General features: G+C 44.9%; 1 protein-coding gene across 1 annotated transcript in view; it reads right to left on the reverse strand.

Annotated features, from left to right (window-relative positions):
- The window catches only part of LOC139422644 (ephrin type-A receptor 5), a 178,725-nt gene that overhangs the window by 12,812 nt on the left and 150,122 nt on the right, over positions 1–15,791 (reverse strand). Inside the window, exon 16 of the mRNA XM_071173794.1 lies at positions 299–492. Coding sequence (XP_071029895.1) covers positions 299–492 — 194 coding nt within the window. The remainder of the gene's footprint in view (positions 1–298; positions 493–15,791) is intronic.

Consider the following 15,791-nt stretch of genomic DNA (forward strand, 5'->3'; position numbering starts at 1 on the left):
TCGAGATCAGGGAGGTCATGTGTGTTTGAGAGACAGAGGACTCGAGATCAGGGAGTTCACGTGTGTTTGAGAGACAGAGGACTCGAGATCAGGGAGTTCACGTGTGTTTGAGAGACAGAGGACTCGAGATCAGGGAGGTCACGTGTGTTTGCGAGAGAGAGGACTCGAGACCAGGGAGGTCACGTGTGTTTGCGAGACAGAGGACCCGAGGTCAATGCCAGTTAAGCAATCAGTGATGTCCGTCACACCGACCTCAGTAAAAGTAACAGGAACAAATCCACCCGTAAATCCTCCTGACCTGTGTGATGAGTTGACCAGGGCTTTGAGACTGCTGGGGTTGCGTATCAGTTTGTCTAGCAGACAGACGATCTCCTCAAACTTGGGTCTGCTGTTCCTGTCCTTCTGCCAGCAGGCCATCATCAGGTGGTACAGAACTACAGGACAGTCCATAGGGCCAGGAAGACGGTAGCTCTCCTCAACTGCCTTAATAACCTGGAGGGAGAGGTTAGGTGTCAGAGGTCAGAGGTTAGATGGTACAGAACTACAGAGATACGAGAGAGAGGGAGAGATAGAGACTAACTGAGAGGGAGAAGGTGTCTAACTAAAAGAGAGAGGGAAAGAGAGAGAGGGAGAGAGAGAGTGAGGAGGCATCTTGCTAAGAGAGAGAGAAAACATAAAACTGAAGAAAATTAACAACAATGACAAATGGTTTAATGAAGAACGCAAAAACTTAAGAAAGAAATTGAGAAACCTGTCCAACCAAAAACACAGAGAACCAGAAAACCTGAGCCTACGGCTTCAATATGGTGAATCACTATAACAATACAGAAATACACTACGGAAAAAGAAGGAACAGCACGTCAGAAATCAGCTCAATGTAATTGAAGAATCCACAGACTCTAACCACTTCTGGGAAAATTGGAAAACCATAAAAACAAACACAAAGAGTTATCTATCCAAAATGGAAAACACTAAACAAACAACAACACGAAAAATTATCTATCCAAAATGTAGATGAAGACTTCTCCAGTCTTTTTGACTCTATAACAAAGAACAAGCAGCAAAAAACATATACAAATCTTAGAATCAACTATTAAAGACTACCAGAACCCACTGGATTCTCCAATTACAGTGAAAATAAAAACCCTCCAACCCAAAAAGGCTTCTGGTGTTGATGGAATCCTCAATGAAATAATAAAATATACAGACTACAAATTCAAATTGGCTATACTTAAACTCTTAAGCCCCACTCTCTTCAACAAATATATCAACGAATTGGCCAGGGCACTAGAACAGTCTTCAGCACCCGGCCTCACCCTACTAGAATCAGAAGTCAAATGTCTACTGTTTGCTGATGATCTGGTGCTTCTGTCCCCAACCAAGGAGGGCCTACAGCAGCGCATAGATCCTCTGCACAGATTCTGTCAGACCTGGGCCCTGACAGTAAATCTCTGTAAGACAAAAATAATGGTGTTCCGAAAAAGGTCCAGTTGCCAGGACCACAAAAATAAATTCCATCTAGACACTGATGGCCTAGAGCACACAAAAAAACTATACATACCTCGACCTAAACATCAGCGCCACAGGTAACTTCCACAAAGCTGTGAACGAGCTAAGAGACAAGGCAAGAAGGGCATTCTACGCCATCAAAAGGAAAATAAAACTCAACATACCAATTAGGATCTGGCAACAACAACAAAAAAAGGACCCGTTCTAGAACCCATTGCCCTTTATGGTTGTGAGGTCTGGGCGCCGCTCACCAACCAAGAATTCAGTAAATGGGACAAACACCAAATTGAATCCTGCAAAAAATCCTCTGTGTACAACGTAAACCCCCAAATAATGCATGCAGAACAGAATTCGATCGATACCCGCTATTTTTCAAAATCCAGAAAAGTGCCGTTAAATTCTACAACAAAGCCACCACCTACAGAGAGACAAACCTGGAGAAGAGTCCCCTAAGCAAGCTGGTCCTGGGGCTCTGTTCACAAACACAAACAGACCCCACAGAGCCCCAGGACAGCAGCACAATTAGACCCAACCAAATCATGAGAAAACAAAAAGATTGGAAAGAATTAACAAAACAAACAGAACAAACTAGAATGCTATTTTGCCCCATACAGAGAGTACACAGTGGCCACTGTGACTGACCCAACTTTGACTATGTACAGACTCAGTGAGCATAGCCTTGCTATTGAGAAAGGCCACCGTAGGCAGACCTGGCTCTCGAGAGAATACAGGCTATGTGCTCACTGCCCACAAAATGAGGTGGAAACTGAACTACACTTCCTAACCTCCTGCCCAATGTATGACCACACTGGAGACATGTTTCCACACAGACTCACAAAGAATTTGAAAACAAATGAAACATTGATTAACTCCTATATCTGTTAGGCGACATAGCACAAACGCTGTGGCCCGTTGCCATATGGAGCACAAACAACATTGTAAATACTATATATTACTATATACTATTATATGTATATTATATTATTAGTATTATTATAATACCTATATTCATCTGATTACTTATTTCCCATTTCATACTTCAAATACTTGCACATTGTTACAACACTGGACAGAGGCAATAATATAACATGTTGATATTCTTTTAAAACTGTTGTGAGTTTAATGTTTACTAATGTTTCCCTTGTTTATTATCTATTCCATTTTCTTTGGCAATGTAAACATTCAGGAAACGAGGCGCACGTCACACGTCACTACTTCACAGGGAGTAAAAAATGTATTTTTTATCAAAATGCCATGATTGGCTGAGGTAATGATGGGAGATGAGTTTGGATTGGTCTGCCATTTAGCATGCTTCTGTTTATAATGTGAGTTGCTCAGTATGTGTTGATAGTAATTTCTACTGCACCCTTTTTGAAATATATAACATTAGCCATCAAGAACTACAAAAGTTTTGCTACTTTTCTAAACAACATAAAGTAAGATGGCGCAGACAGACATGGAAGGTCTGCTTCTAGCTCCTAAGCAACTTTGCAGTAATTTTGTTGTGATTTCTTACATTATTAGCCCAGAATGTTTTTTTGTGTTATTACTTACAGCCGGAAATAACTTTTGGATTTCAGAGTGACAGTAACTCACCAGCATTACAAACAGAAATACAACTTTCTCAAATTGGATCCTTTCCCCAAGGCAAATTTATCCCAGAAGCTGTTACAAGACGCTCCCGACGGAGAAGAGGTATTCAGAGTGGACTTCTAGTCCGACTTAGGTGGTCACACCATCCACCACTTCCGAGTATATTACTCGCTAATGTTCAGTCCCTGGACAATAAAGTAGACGAGCTCAGGGCGAGGATCTCCTTCCAGAGACACATCAGGGACTGTAATATACTCTGTTCCACAGAGTCATGGCTCTCTCCGGAAATATAGTCCCCGTCCATACAGCCAGCTGGGTTCTCAGTACATCACACAGACAGGAATAAAGAACTCTCCGGGAAGAAGAAAGGCGGCATTGTATGTTTCATGATTAACTACTCATGGTGTGATTGTGATTATGTACAGGAACTGCTTTTGTTCACCCGACCTAGAAGAACTCACAATCAAATGCCGACCATATTGATTCTCTTCGGTTATAGTCACAGCCGTGTATATTCCCCCTCAAGCCGATACCACGACGGTCCTCAAGGAACTACACTGGACTTTGCGCAAACTGGAAACAATATATCCGAAAGCCGCAATTATTTTAGCTGAGCACTTCAAGAAAGCAAATTTGAGGAAAACGCTGCCGATATTCTATCATCAAATTGACTGTAGTACTCGTGCTTCAAAACTCTCGACCATTGTTACTCTCCCTTCCTGGATGGCTACAAGACCCTTCCCCACCCTCCCTTCAGCAAATAAGATCATGACTCCACTCTGCTCCTCCCTTCCTATAGGCAGAAACATAAACAGGAAGTACCCGTGCTAAGGTCTATTCAAAGCTGGTCTGACCAATCGGTATTCATGCTTCATGATTATTTTGATCACGTGGACTGGGATATGTTCCGGGTTGACTCTGAGAAATATTTTTTTTTGCTAATTCCTGTGGTATATTCAATTTACTGGACATGATTTGGAAAGCCACACATCTGTCTATATAAGGTCTCACAGTTGACAGTCCATGTCAGAGTAAAAACCAAGCCACGAGGTGGAAGGAATTGTCCGTAGAGCTCCGAGACAGGATTGTGTCGAGGATCTGGTGAAGGGTAACAAAACATTTCTGCAGCATTGAAGGTCCTTATTTAACCAGGTATTTATATATATAACCCTTTATTTAACCAGGTATTTATATATATAACCCTTTATTTAACCCGGTATTTATATATATAACCCTTTATTTAACCAGGTATTTATATATATAACCCTTTATTTAACCAGGTATTTATATATATAACCCTTTATTTAACCAAGTATTTATATACATAACCCTTTATTTAACCAGGTATTTATATATATAACCCTTTATTTAACCAGGTATTTATATATATAACCCTAACCCTTTATTTAACCAGGTATTTATGTATATAACCCTTTATTTAACCAGGTATTTATATATATAACCCTAACCCTTTATTTAACCAGGTATTTATATATATAACCCTAACCCTTTATTTAACCAGGTATTTATATATATAACCCTTTATTTAACCAGGTATTTATATATATAACTCTAACCCTTTATTTAACCAGGTATTTATATATATAACCCTAACCCTTTATTTAACCAGGTATTTATATATATAACTCTAACCCTTTATTTAACCAGGTAGGCCGTAAGTTCTCATTTACAACTGCGACCTGGCCAAGATAAAGCAAAGCAGTGAGACAATTTTTTAAAATTGATATACAATGTGTGCAAATGTAGGGAGATAAGGCAGAGGAAGAGTAGGGAGATAAGGCAATAATAGGCCATAGAGGTGAAATAATTACAATTTAGCATTAACACTGAAGTGTTAGATGTGCAGATGATGATGTGCAAGTAGAGATACTGGGGTGCAAAAGAGCAAGAGGATAAATAACAAAATTGGGATGAGGTAGTTGGGTGTGTTATTTACAGATGGGCTGTGTACAGATACAGTGATCGGTAAGCTGCTCTGACAGCTGATGCTTAAAGTTAGAGAGAGAGATATAAGACTCCAGCTTCAGTGATTTTTGCAATTCGTTCCAATCATTGGCAGCAGAAAACTGGAAGGAAATACGACCTAAGGAAGTGTTGGCTTTGGGGATGACCATTGAAATATACCTGCTGGAGCGTGTGCTACGGATGGGTGTTTCTATGGTGACCAGTGAGCTGAGATAAGGCAGGGCTTTACCTAGCAAAGATTTATAGATGACCTGGAGCCAGTGGGTTTGGTGACGAATGGGTTGAAGAGCATGCATTTAGTTTTACTAGCATTTAAAAGCAGGCCACAGAAGGAGTGTTGTATGGCATTGAAGCTCCTTTTGTAGGTTTGTTAACACAGTGTCCAAAGAAGGGCTAGAAGTATACAGAATGGTGTCGTCTGCATAGAGGTGGATCAGAGAATCACCAGCAGCAAGAGCGACATCATTGATATATACAGAGAAAAGAGTCGGCCCGAGAATTGAACCCTGTGGTACCCCCATAGAGACTGCCAGAGGTCCGGACAACATGCCCTCTGATTTGACACACTGAACTCTATCTGAGAAGTAGTTGGTGAACCAGGCAAGGCAGTCATTTGAGGAACTAAGGCTATTGAGTCTGCTGATAAGAATGTGGTGATTGACAGAGTCAAAAGCCTTGGCCAGGTCGATAAAAACGGCTGCACAGTACTGTCTTTTATCAATAGCGGTTATGATATCGTTTAGTACCTTGAGCGTGGCTGAGGTGCACCCATGACCAGCTCGGAAACCAGATTGCGTAGCAGAGAAGGTATGGTGAGATTCGAAATGGTCAGTGATCTGTTTGTTAACTTGGCTTTCAAAGACTTTAGAAAGGCAGGGCAGGATGGATATAGGTCTGTAACAGTTTGGGTTTAGAGTGTCACCCCCTTTGAAGAGAGGGATGACCGCAGCAGCTTTCCAATCTTTAGGGATCTCAGACGACACAAAAGAGAGGTTGAACAGGCTAGTAATAGGGGTTGCAACAATTTTGGCGGATCATTTTAGAAAGAGAGGGTCCAGATTGTCTAGCCTTGCTGACTTGTAGGGATCCAGGATTAGCAGCTATTCAGAATATCAGCTGTCTGGATTTGGGTGAAGGGGAAGGCAGGGGGGGCTTGGGCAAGTTGCTGCAGGGGGTGCTGAGCTGTTAGGCGAGGGTAGGGGTAGCCAGGTGGAAAGCATGGCCAGCCGTAGAAAAATGCTTATTTCAATTATCAATTATCATAGATTTATCGGTGGTGACAGTGTTTCCTATCCTCAGTGCAGTGGGCAGCTGGGAGGAGGTGCTCTTATTCTCCATGGACTTTACAGTGTCCCAAGAGATTTTGGAATTAGTGCTACAGGATGCACATTTCTGTTTTGAAAAAGCTAGCCTTATCTTTCCTAACTGACTGAGTATATTTGTTCCTGACTTCCCTGAAAAGTTGCATATCGGGAGTGTTCGATGCTAATGCAGAACACCACATGATGTGTTTGTGCTGATCAAGGGCAATCAAGTCTGGGGTGAACCAAGGGCTATATCTGTTCTTAGTTCTACATTTTTTGAATGTGGCATTTGCTTAATTAAGTTGGCAAGGTAAGCACTTTTAAAGAACAACCAGGCATCTTCTTCTTGCTGAAGTGTTTTAGGGAGTGTTTGACAGTAATGAGGAGTGGTCATTTGACCACGGACCCATCACGCACGCAGGCAATGAGGCAGTGATCGCTGAGATCCTGGTTGAAGACAGCAGATGGCAAGTTGGTCTGGATGATATCTAAGAGGGTGCCCATGGTTACGGATTTAAGGTTGTACCTGGTAGGTTTCTTAAAAATGTGTGTGAGATTGAGGGAATTTTGCTTAGATTGTAGGACGGCCGGGGTGCTAAGCATATCCCAGTTTAGGTCACCTAACAGAACGAACTCTGAGGATAGATGGGGGGCAATCAATTCACATATGGTGTCCAGGGCACAGCTGGGGGCTGAAGGGGGTCTATAACAAGCGGCAACAGTGAGAGACTTGCTTCTGGAAATGTGGATTTTGAAAAGTAGAAGATTGAATTGTTTGGGCATAGACCTGGATAGTATGACAGAACTCTGCAGGCTATCTCTGCAGTAGATTGCAATTCCGCCCCCTTTGGCAGTTCTATCTTGTCAGAAGATGTTATAGGTAGGGATGGAAATTTCAGGATTTTTGGTGGCCTACCTAAGAGCTTCAGAATACCTCTGTGGAGATGGGAGAACCTTCCAGAAGGACAACCATCTCTGCAGCACTCCACCAATCAGGCATTTATGGTAGAGTGGCCAGACAGTAGCCATTTCTCAGTAAAAGGCACATGACAGCCCACTTGGAGTTTACCAAAAGGCACCTAAAGGACTCTCAGAGCATGAAAAATAAGACTATGTTTGTATTGGAAGTAGTATGAGTTGATATTATTCATTGTTTAGCTAGCTAGCTACATGTCTACACGAAAGACTCCACTACGCCAGATGATTACATGACCCATCAAGTTAGCCAGGTGTGTCTGGCGATGATTATGGCTATCTATTGTATTTCATGAACATGTGTCTAGACAATAGCGACCCATCCACTTAGCTAGATATGGCTAGGGGCGGCAGGGTAGGTAACTAGTGGTTAGAGCATTGGACTAGTATCCGAAATGTTGCGAGTTCAAATCCCCGAGCTGACAAGGTACAAATCTGTTGTTCTGCCCCTGAACAAGGCAGTTAACCCACTGTTCCTAGGCCGTCATTGAAAATAAGAATTTGTTCTAAACTGACTTGCCTAGTTAAATAAAGGCTATAATTTTTTTTAAAGGGTGTGGTTATAGCATTTCATTCACATGACCAATCAATTTAGACCAGTATGTCTGGGTAAGAATCATCTAATATTTATAAAATGTTTATCTGGACACTTTCTGTTTTTGATATTGCTACTATGAAAACATGCCAGTAACCATTTCACTGTACTGTTTACACCTTCTGTATCCTGTGTATGCAACAGGAACACCTTCTGTGTCCTGTGTATGGAACAGGAACACCTTCTGTATCCTGTGTCTGCAACAGGAACACCTTCTGTAACCTGTGTCTGCAACAGGAACACCTTCTGTATCCTGTGTATGCAACAGGAACACCTTCTGTATCCTGTGTATGCAACTGGAACAGGGTTGGAGAGCCCATGACATACAGAGTACTGCAACAGGAACACCTTCTGTATCCTGTGTCTGCAACAGGAACACCTTCTGTATCCTGTGTCTGCAACAGGAACACCTTCTGTATCCTGTGTCTGCAACAAGAACACCTTCTGTATCCTGTGTCTGCAACAGGAACACCTTCTGTATCCTGTGTATGCAACAGGAACAGGGTTGGAGAGCCCATGGCATACAGAGTACTGCAACAGGAACACCTTCTGTATCCTGTGTATGGAACAGGAACACCTTCTGTATCCTGTGTATGGAACAGGAACACCTTCTGTATCCTGTGTATGGAACAGGAACACCTTCTGTATCCTGTGTATGGAACAGGAACACCTTCTGTATCCTGTGTATGCAACAGGAACACCTTCTGTATCCTGTGTCTGCAACAGGAACACCTTCTGTATCCTGTGTCTGCAACAAGAACACCTTCTGTATCCTGTGTCTGCAACAGGAACACCTTCTGTATCCTGTGTCTGCAACAAGAACACCTTCTGTATCCTGTGTCTGCAACAGGAACACCTTCTGTATCCTGTGTATGCAACAGGAACAGGGTTGGAGAGCCCATGGCATACAGAGTACTGCAACAGGAACACCTTCTGTATCCTGTGTATGGAACAGGAACACCTTCTGTATCCTGTGTATGCAACAGGAACACCTTCTGTATCCTGTGTCTGCAAAAGGAACACCTTCTGTATCCTGTGTCTGCAACAGGAACACCTTCTGTATCCTGTGTATGCAACAGGAACACCTTCTGTATCCTGTGTATGCAACAAATAAACTTAGATTTTATCTGATATAGTGTGTGTTTACTGAGACGGTAATGTGAAGAACAAGATGACCTGCACCAAAGTCATATTAGGATATAGGCCAAGGACTAGTTTTACCCAGATGTTTTCCTTACTGTAAACTACTACAACTTTTACCACTTTTGGTCTTGAAATCTTTGGTTGTTTACTACACTTTCTTATTCTGTTTAGCACATATCCTCACATGTGAATCCTTAAAGAGATGGATGGGGCCAAGGCTTAAGAGTGTGTGAGCGATGCTGAATGGGTTTAGACAAAGAGGAGCTCTCCAGTAGGTGGAGAGGGACAAAAATAGGGACCATTTCTCAAGGACCATATCTCAAATAAGGACTATTTCTCAAAGTGAGGTTACAAGTTGATCAACTTTCAAAGCAGAATACTTTCCCATTGTTCCTCAACTGTAGTGTATGATATACCATTTTCTAGCTCTGAGTCTGTAGTTTTATCTAATGTAAAAAACACAATTTCAAATGTTCCTACATTCGGTCACATATGTTTCCCATACCAATAAAGCCCTTTGAATTGAATTGAGAGAGAGGGAGAAGGCATCTAACTAAAAGAGAGAGAGGGAGAAGGCATCTAACTAAAAGAGAGAGAGGGAGAGAGGGAGAAGGTGTCTAACTAAAAGAGAGAGAGGGAGAAGGCATCTAACTAAAAGAGAGAGAGGGAGAGAGAGGGAGAATGAGTTTAGCTAAAAGAGAGAGGGGGAGAGAGAGGGAGAATGAGTTTAGCTAAAAGAGAGAGAGGGAGAAGGCGCCTAGCTAAAAGAGAGAGGGAGAGAGAGGGAGAATGAGTCTAGCTAAAAGAGAGTTAGGGAGAGAGAGGGAGGCGTCTAGCTAAAAGAAAGAGAGAGGGAGAAGGCATCTAGCTAAAAGAGAGAGAGGGAGAGAGAGGGAGAATGAGTCTAGCTAAAAGAGAGAGAGGGAGAGAGGGAGAAGGCATCTAGCTAAAAGAGAGAGAGAGAGGGAGAGAGAGGGAGAATGAGTCTAGCTAAAAGAGAGTTAGGGAGAGAGAGGGAGGCGTCTAGCTAAAAGAAAGAGAGAGGGAGAAGGCATCTAGCTAAAAGAGAGAGAGGGAGAGAGAGGGAGAATGAGTCTAGCTAAAAGAGAGAGAGGGAGAGAGGGAGAAGGCATCTAGCTAAAAGAGAGAGAGGGAGAGAGAGGGAGAATGAGTCTAGCTAAAAGAGAGAGAGGGAGAGAGGGAGAAGGCATCTAGCTAAAAGAGAGAGAGAGAGGGAGAGAGAGGGAGAATGAGTCTAGCTAAAAGAAAGAGAGAGAGGGAGAAGGCATCTAGCTAAAAGAGTGAGAGGGAGAGAGAGGGAGAAGGCGTCTATCTAAAAGAAAGAGAGAGAGGGAGAAGGCATCTAGCTAAAAGAGAGAGAGGGAGAATGAGTCTAGCTAAAAGAGATATCGCGAGAAGGCGTCTAGCTAAAATAAAGAGAGGGAGAGAGAGGGAGGCGTCTAGCTAAAAGAGAGAGAAGGAGAGAGGGAGAATGAGTCTAGCTAAAAGAGAGAGGGAGGCGTCTAGCTAAAAGAAAGAGAGAGAGGGAGAAGGCATCTAGCTAAAAGAGAGAGAGGGAGAATGAGTCTAGCTAAAAGAGAGAGAGGGAGAGAGTGAGAATGAGTCTAACTAAAAGAGAGAGAGGGAGAGAGACCAGAGAGATAGATAAGAGGGAGAGAGTCTAGCAGAGATCAGAGGGAAATCCTCATGAAGGTATTAAATAAAACATCAAATAACTTGTGTTCCCTCAGAGAGACCCAGGCAGCAGCTCAGACAGATTAATGATGGAGCAGAAAGAGTGATCTGAGGCTGGGATGGATAGAGCTGTCAGTGAAGAGGAGGAGGAGAGCGGGATGAAAAGGAGAGGAGGCATCCTCTGTGAGATAAACATGACTGAGAGCTGCACCTCCTTGAGGGACCCTCTCTGGCACCTCTTCTTTCCTTTCCTCTCTGGCACCTCTCCTCCTCTCTGGCACCTCTGGCTCCTCTCCTCCCCTCCCCTCCCCTCCCCTCCTCTCCTCTCCCCTCCCCTCCCCTCTCCTCTCCTCTCCTCTCCTCTCCTCTCCTCTCCTCTCCTCTCCTCTCCTCTCCTCTCCTCTCCCCTCCTCTCCTCTCCCTCTCCTCTCCTCCCCTCCTCTCCTCTCCCTCTCCCCTCCCCTCCCCTCCTCTCCTCTCCTCTCCTCTCCTCTGCTCTCCTCTCCCTCTCCTCTCCTCTCCTCTCCTCGGCTCCATACTGTAGAGCCCGTACATTGGCACTAAAAGCTGTTTAATATCCGTGGTAGATTTGTGGGTTATTTGAAGGTAATTTATTCTTCAATAAATACTAAATTGTGGATGTGTATATGCCAGCCTGAGTCAGAATTCTGTTTCTCAGAGACAGTCATGTGATGTGGCTCCAGTGTTCCAAATGATCTTTGACCTCTGGGTGTTTCTCTACAGCCCCCCTTTTCTCTCTCTCCCTCTCTGCTCTCATCCCCCTCTTTCTTTCTCTTTCTTCCTCTGGCATATCTACATCCCTTCTAGCTCTTTCTCTATCCTATCTCTCATTCTCTTTCACTCTCTCCTTCTCTCACTCCCACCTCTTTATTTCTCTCTCTCCATCTCCACCACTCTGTCTCTATCTCAATTCAATTCAATTCAATTCAAGGGGCTTTATTGGCATGGGAAACATGTGTTAACATTGCCAAAGCAAGTGAGGTAGACAACATACAAAGTGAAAATATAAAGTGAAAAACAACAAAAATGAACAGTAAACATTACACATACAGAGGTTTCAAAACAGTAAAGACATTACAAATGTCATATTATATATATATATATATATATATAGAGAGAGATTACACAGATCCACAAAGAATTCGAAAACAAATCCAAATTTGAAAAACTCCCATATCTACTGGGTGAAATTCCACAGTGTGCCATCACAGCAGCAAGATTTGTGACCTGTTGCCACGAGAAAAGGGCAACCAGTGAAGAACACACACCATTTTAAATACAACCCATATTTATGCTTATTTATTTTATCTTGTGTCCTTTAACCATTTGTACATTGTTAAAACACTGTATATATATATATAATATGACATTTGTAATGTCTTTACTGTTTTGAAACCTCTGTATGTGTAATGTTTACTGTTCATTTTTGTTGTTTTTCACTTTATATATTCACTTTGTATGTTGTCTACCTCACTTGCTTTGGCAATGTTAACACATGTTTCCCATGCCAATAAATCCCTTGAATTGAATTGAATTGAATTGAGAGAGAGAGTGGTGGATATATATATACAGTGTTTATACAGTCTCTCCATCCCCATCACTCTCTCTCTCTCTCTCCATCCCCAGCACTCTGTCTCTCTCTCTCTCTCTCCATCCCCATCACTCTGTCTCTCTCTCCATCCCCATCACTCTGTCTCTCTCTCTCTCCATCCCCATCACTCTGTCTCACTCTCTCCATCCCCAGCACTCTGTCTCTCTCTCTCTCTCTCCATCCCCATCACTCTGTCTCTCTCTCCATCCCCATCACTCTGTCTCTCTCTCTCTCTCCATCCCTATCACTCTGTCTCTCTCTCCATCCCCAGCACTCTCTCTCTCTCTCTCTCTCCATCCCCATCACTCGTTCTCACTATCTCTCTCTCCATCTCCATCACTCTGTCTCTCTCTCTCCATCCCCAGCACTCTGTCTCTCACTCTCTCCATCCCCATCACTCTGTCTCTCACTCTCTCCATCCCCATCACTCTGTCTCTCTCTCTCTCCAACCCCATCACTCTGTCTCTCACTCTCTCCATCCCCATCACTCTGTCTCTCTCTCTCCATCCCCATCACTCTGTCTCTCTCTCTCCATCCCCATCACTCTGTCTCTCTCTCTCTCTCTCTCTCTCCATCTCCATCACTCTGTCTCTCTCTCTCTCCATCCCCATAACTCTGTCTCTCTCTCTCTCCATACCCAGCACTCTGTCTCTCTCTCTCTCCATCCCCAGCACTCTGTCTCTCTCTCTCTCCATCCCCATCACTCTGTCTCTCTCTCTCCATCCCCATCACTCTGTCTCTCTCTCTCTCTCTCCATCCCCATCACTCTGTCTCTCTCTCTCTCGCTCCATCTCCATCACTCTGTCTCTCTCTCACTCTCTCCATCTCCATCACTCTGTCTCTCTCTCTCCATCCCCATCACTCTGTCTCTCTCTCTCCATCCCCATCACTCTGTCTCTCTCTCTCCATCCCCATCACTCTGTCTCTCTCTCTCTCTCTCTCTCTCCATCCCCATCACTCTGTCTCTCTCTCTCTCGCTCCATCTCCATCACTCTGTCTCTCTCTCACTCTCTCCATCTCCATCACTCTGTCTCTCTCTCTCCATCCCCATCACTCTGTCTCTCTCTCTCCATCCCCATCACTCTGTCTCTCTCTCTCCATCCCCATCACTCTGTCTCTGTCTCTCTCTCTCTCTCTCTCTCCATCCCCATCACTCTGTCTCTCTCTCTCTCTCAATCTCCATCACTCTGTCTCTCTCTCTCTCCATCCCCATCACTCTGTCTCTCTCTCTCCATACCCAGCACTCTGTCTCTCTCTCTCTCTCCATCTCCATCACTCTGTCTCTCTCTCTCTCCATCCCCATCACTCTGTCTCTCTCTCTCTCTCCATACCCAGCACTCTGTCTCTCTCTCTCGCCATCCCCATCACTCTGTCTCTCTCTCTCTCCATCCCCATCACTGTCTCTCTCTCTCCATCCCCATCACTCTGTCTCTCTCTCTCTCCATCCCCATCACTCTGTCTCTCTCTCTCTCCATCTCCATCACTCTGTCTGTCTCTCTCCATCCCCATCACTCTGTCTCTCTCTCTCTCTCTCCATCCCCATCACTCTGTCTCTCTCTCTCCATCCCCAAAACTCTCTCTCTCTCTCACCATCACTCTGTCTCTCTCTCCATCCCCAGCACTCTCTCTCTCTCTCCATCCTCATCACTGTCTCTCTCTCTCTCTCCATCCCCATCACTCTGTCTCTCTCTCTCTCCATCCCCATCACTCTGTCTCTCTCTCCATCCCCATCACTCTGTATCTCTCTCTCCATCCCCAGCACTCTGTCTCTCCCTCTCTCTCTCCATCCCCATCACTCTGTCTCTCCCTCTCTCTCTCCATCCCATCACTCTGTCTCTCTCGCTTTCTCCATCCCCAGCACTCTGTCTCTCTCTCGCTCTCTCCATCCCAATCACTCTGTCTCTCTCTCTCTCTCTCCATCCCCATCACTCTGTCTCTCTCTCTCTCCATCCCCAGCACTCTGTCTCTCTCTCTCTCCATCCCCATCACTCTGTCTCTTTCTCTCCATCCCCATCACTCTGTCTCTCTCTCTCCATCACCAGCACTTTGTCTTTCTCTCTCTCTCTCTCTCTCTCTCTATCCCCATCACTCTGTCTCTCTCTCTCTCCATCCCCAGCACTCTGTCTCTCTCTCTCTCCATCCCCAGCACTCTGTCTCTCTCCCTCTCTCCATCCCCATCACTCTGTCTCTCTCTCTCTCCATCCCCATCACTCTGTCTCTCTCTCTCCATCCCCAGCACTCTGTCTCTCTCTCTCTCTCTCCATCCCCATCACTCTGTCTCTCTCTCTCTCGCTCCATCTCCATCACTCTGTCTCTCTCTCACTCTCTCCATCTCCATCACTCTGTCTCTCTCTCTCCATCCCCATCACTCTGTCTCTCTCTCTCCATCCCCATCACTCTGTCTCTCTCTCTCCATCCCCATCACTCTCTCTCTCTCTCTCTCTCCATCTCCATCACTCTGTCTCTCTCTCTCTCCATCCCCATCACTCTGTCTCTCTCTCTCTCTCCATACCCAGCACTCTGTCTCTCTCTCTCGCCATCCCCATCACTCTGTCTCTCTCTCTCTCCATCCCCATCACTCTGTCTCTCTCTCTCTCCATCTCCATCACTCTGTCTGTCTCTCTCCATCCCCATCACTCTGTCTCTCTCTCTCTCCATCCCCATCACTCTGTCTCTCTCTCTCCATCCCCAGCACTCTCTCTCTCTCTCCATCCTCATCACTGTCTCTCTCTCTCTCTCCATCCCCATCACTCTGTCTCTCTCTCTCTCCATCCCCATCACTCTGTCTCTCTCTCCATCCCCATCACTCTGTATCTCTCTCTCCATCCCCAGCACTCTGTCTCTCCCTCTCTCTCTCCATCCCCATCACTCTGTCTCTCCCTCTCTCTCTCCATCCCATCACTCTGTCTCTCTCGCTTTCTCCCTCCCCAGCACTCTGTCTCTCTCTCGCTCTCTCCATCCCAATCAATCTGTCTCTCTCTCTCTCTCTCCATCCCCATCACTCTGTCTCTCTCTCTCTCCATCCCCAGCACTCTGTCTCTCTCTCTCTCCATCCCCATCACTCTGTCTCTTTCTCTCCATCCCCATCACTCTGTCTCTCTCTCTCCATCACCAGCACTCTGTCTTTCTCTCTCTCTCTCTCTCTCTCTCTATCCCCATCACTCTCTCTCTCCCTCTCTCCATCCCCATCACTCTGTCTCTCTCTCTCTCCATCCCCATCACTCTGTCTCTCTCTCTCCATCCCCAGCACTCTGTCTCTCTCTCTCTCCATCCCCAGCACTCTGTCTCTCTCTCTCCATCCCCATCACTCTGTCTCTCTCTCTCCATCACCAGCACTCTGTCTCTCTCTCTCCCCATCACTCTGTCTCTCTCTCTCTCC

Source organism: Oncorhynchus clarkii, chromosome 12 (genome assembly GCF_045791955.1).
Source record: "Oncorhynchus clarkii lewisi isolate Uvic-CL-2024 chromosome 12, UVic_Ocla_1.0, whole genome shotgun sequence".
In the NCBI taxonomy this organism is placed as follows: domain Eukaryota; kingdom Metazoa; phylum Chordata; class Actinopteri; order Salmoniformes; family Salmonidae; genus Oncorhynchus; species Oncorhynchus clarkii.